The sequence below is a fragment of the Mastomys coucha genome, unplaced genomic scaffold, assembly GCF_008632895.1.
Source record: "Mastomys coucha isolate ucsf_1 unplaced genomic scaffold, UCSF_Mcou_1 pScaffold22, whole genome shotgun sequence".
NCBI lineage: Eukaryota > Metazoa > Chordata > Mammalia > Rodentia > Muridae > Mastomys > Mastomys coucha.
This window is the reverse complement of record NW_022196905.1, coordinates 250,186,270-250,190,088: the sequence shown is the minus strand read 5'-3', so window position 1 is coordinate 250,190,088 and position 3,819 is coordinate 250,186,270. Positions and strand designations below refer to the sequence as shown.

The following is a 3,819-nucleotide window of genomic DNA, read 5'->3' as shown; positions in this document are numbered from 1 at the left end:
AGATGGGGTTTGGTGATGAGAGTGCTTGTGTAGCAAGCATGAAGCCTGGGGTTTGATTCCCTCCCCGCCCCCTATACCTCATACACCAGGCGTGGGGATGCATGTGTGACATCACATTTAGAAGAAGGATCAAAAGGTCACATGGTCAAGGTAATTCTCAACACGTAGTAAATTTGAGACCAGAGATCTACAGAAGGTATTAGAAACTTAGAAAGATCAAATCACATGTTCCAGGCTTTATTGCTCCCACATGGCAATTTGGGAACTCAAAGCCAGCCCTGTCTCCTCTTCCACCAGGAAAGCTGCCTCGTTTGGAAGACTGCCAGTGGCAAGCAAGGTCCAGCCTCCGTCCTGAAGAGCTTTCTGTGAGCAAGGCTACCTCCCTTTTGGGACTCTGACCAGTGTTCCTCCTGTGTTCTCAGGCTCAAGGAACCTCCAGGTACCTCCCATGGATTTGTGAGCAACACAGGCAGCTCTCCGGGGCCCTAGACTGCAGTGAGTACTCTCCACTGGGGAAGGGCCAACAGCCTGCCATGGGCACACCTCTGCTCTGTCTCTCTGCTTCTCTACCTCCACAATGCCTCCCACTTCACTGAAACTCATGGCTTCCAGAGAACACCCTCGATCTAGAGTCCGTCCGTCCTAGCTTCAGCGCTTTCTCCCCAGAGGTGATGGCAATGAGATTGTCTGTTTTATTTCTCTCTCTGTCTCTGTCTCTCTCTGTGGTGTGTGTGTGTGTGTGTGTGTGTGTGTGTGAGTGTGTGTGTGTGTGCATGTGTGTGTTGAACCTGGGGTTCTGGGCATGCCAGCCACAAGTTCTACCATTAAGCTATGGCTCTACCTTTGTACTTGCTTCTTTTCTTGACTAAGAAAATCTCAGGTAACTGACAGACTTGCCTCAGCGCTTGCTATGTAACTGAGGATGACTGAACTTTTTTTTATTTATTTTTTTTAATTTTTTTGAGACAGGGTTTCTCTGTGTAGCCCTGGCTGTCCTGGAACTCACTCTGTAGACCAGGCTGGCCTCAAACTCAGAAATCTACCTGTCTCTGTCTCCCAAGTGCTGGGATTAAAGGCATGCGCCACCACCGCCCCTATTTATTTTTAATAACAAAAATTGTTCTGCTTGATAATAAAAAAATAAATAAAATCATACATCACGGAAGCATACCGTACTGTTGAAAGTTCCAGTCTTCAACCACAGGAGTTACTACACTCTCCTTCCCCTAAGCTTCCTTCAGTCGTCCCCCACAAATACTGGAAGCCAGGTGCTTGAATTATCCCCCTTTAACAGATGAGTAAATAGAGGTTCAGTGAGATGCCTGGTCCTAAGATCACAGAGCAAGAAGTTAAGAGGCAGGACCCTGAAAAGCCCAGCAGCTCAGACATGGCCAGTCACCTAGCAGTGACTTGGTAAGAGGGATTCTTAAGCAAAAGGCAGGAACTTTGTTTGAAAAATAGTATTTGCTAAACCAGGTGTGGTAACACATACCTGAAATGCCAGCACTTAGGAGCCAGAGGCAGAAGAAGCAGAAGTTTAGAGTCCTCCTAAAGGTACACATAGATTACAGCGTGCACTGGACAGAAGTTAGGCCTGGGACATAAGTTCAGGTCACAGTTCCTAACCCTGCCCCCCCCTTTTTTTTATAGGCCCTAGCCAGAGGCATGCGGCTACCCCGCTTCTCCAGCACTGTAGTGCTTTCGCTCCTGATAGTACAGACTGGCATCCTGGTCTTCCTGGTCTCCCGGCAAACGCCATCGTCCCCAGCAGGCCACGGGGACCATGTGCACGTGCTGGTGCTGTCCTCCTGGCGCTCGGGCTCGTCCTTTGTGGGCCAGATCTTCAGCCAGCACCCTGATGTCTTCTACCTGATGGAGCCCGCTTGGCACGTGTGGGATGCGTTGTCGCAGGGCAGTGCCCCCGCGCTTCAAATGGCCGTGCGCGACCTGGTCCGTTCAGTGTTCCTATGTGACATGGACGTGTTCGATGCCTACCTGCCCTGGCGCCGCAACATCTCCGATCTCTTCCAGTGGGCGGTGAGTCGCGCGTTGTGCTCACCTCCGGTCTGCGACGCCTTCGCTCGCGGCAACATCAGCAGCGAGGAGGTGTGTAAGCCTCTGTGCGCAACACGGCCCTTCGGCCTGGCTCAGGAAGCCTGCAGCTCCTACAGTCACGTCGTGCTCAAGGAGGTGCGCTTCTTTAACCTGCAGGTGCTCTACCCGCTGCTCAGCGACCCTGCGCTTAACCTGCGCATTGTGCATCTGGTGCGCGACCCGCGGGCGGTGCTGCGCTCCCGAGAGCAGACAGCCAAGGCGCTGGCCCGGGACAATGGCATCGTCCTGGGTACCAATGGCACGTGGGTGGAGGCTGACCCCCGGCTGCGCGTGGTCAGCGAAGTGTGCCGCAGCCATGTGCGCATCGCAGAGGCAGCGTTGCAGAAACCGCCGCCTTTCTTGCAAGATCGCTACCGCCTGGTCCGCTATGAAGATCTGGCCCGGGACCCACTCACCGTAATCCGTGAACTTTATGCCTTCACAGGCTTGGGTCTCACGCCACAGCTCCAGACTTGGATCCACAACATCACCCATGGTTCAGGGCCAGGAGCGCGCCGTGAAGCCTTCAAGACCACATCCAGGGATGCAATCAGTGTATCCCAGGCCTGGCGCCACACGCTGCCCTTTGCCAAGATTCGCAGGGTCCAGGAGCTATGCGGGGGTGCACTGCAGCTACTGGGTTACCGGCCTGTGTACTCCGAGCTTGAGCAAAGGGACCTCTCTCTGGACCTCCTGCTGCCAAGAGGCATGGACAGTTTCAAGTGGGCGTCGTCCATGGATAAGCAACCAGAATCTTAGAATTTTAGTGGAGAGACCCAACTATGACATTAGGGTCTATTGGAGTATGATTTTAAAATAGGGCTTGGAGAACCCAAAAGCAAGTGGCTGGGAGTGTGAGTGGTCTTGCCCTGTACTGGGAAAGGATGGAGTCCAAATCCCACACGTCTTCCTGTCCAGATTATACTTTTCCTTTGGGTCCTTTAGGATTTGGATTCCCATCAAGTACTGTCGAATGGACAGCAAAAGCTGTGCTTACTTCCTTTGGTCACAGGCACCCAGACTCCTACTAAAGCACTTCCTTTCTCTTTGACTTTCTATCCTCTTTGGTCATACCATGCAATAGCAGAGAATGGGGTCCCAGGCATGGTCAGGAGTAGAGGAAAGGCACTGCAGTGGACTGGCTCCTAAAATTTGTACATCTGACTCTCATTTACTCACCCTGACCTCTGCTCATCCCCCTCCTCACTCCCCATGCCCAACCCCCGTACCCTAGTCTCGAAGTCCATCAAAGACTTGGACAGTTATGTGCAGGGTCAAGGAAGAATCAGAGACGATGTCTCTATGGTTCCCTTTAGATTCTCTGCCTGACCTTTTAGGGGGAAGCCGGGGCATACAGCCCCATGCCTGAGGAGGATGACTTTTTAGTGAACCTTTGATTTGTCCTGAGATGAAAAATCCTAATTATGGAAATAAACATAAATTCGCTTCGTGATCCAGATTAGAGTCTACCGTGTTTGAAAAGCATCTTAAGAAGTAAGAGGCCGGGCAGTGGTGGTGTATGCCTTTAATCCCAGCACTTGGGAGGCAGAAGCAGGTGGATTTCTGAGTTTGAGGCCAGCCTGGTCTACAGAGTGAGTTCCAGGACAGCCAGGGCTACACAGAGAAACCTGTCTTGAAAACCAAAACCAAAAACAGCAACAACAACAAAAAACAAGTAAGAGAACTTGTTCAAGGTCACATTTTAGGAGAAATAAAGGAAGAAGA

General features: G+C 51.6%; 1 protein-coding gene across 1 annotated transcript; it reads left to right on the top strand.

Moving 5' to 3' along the window:
* Positions 1-295: 295 nt before the first annotated feature.
* On the top strand, positions 296-3,551 carry Chst6 (carbohydrate sulfotransferase 6). Its single transcript, XM_031341478.1, has 2 exons — positions 296-495; positions 1,651-3,551. Exon 2 carries the CDS (start codon positions 1,666-1,668, stop codon positions 2,851-2,853), a length of 1,188 nt encoding a protein of 395 aa, XP_031197338.1. The 5' UTR covers positions 296-495; positions 1,651-1,665; the 3' UTR covers positions 2,854-3,551.
* The last annotated feature ends 268 nt before the right edge of the window (positions 3,552-3,819 follow it).

Coding starts and splice junctions, on each gene's coding strand:
- Chst6 (XM_031341478.1), top strand. CDS start 1,666: ATGCGGCTACCCCGCTTCTCCAGCACTGTAGTGCTTTCGCTCCTGATA.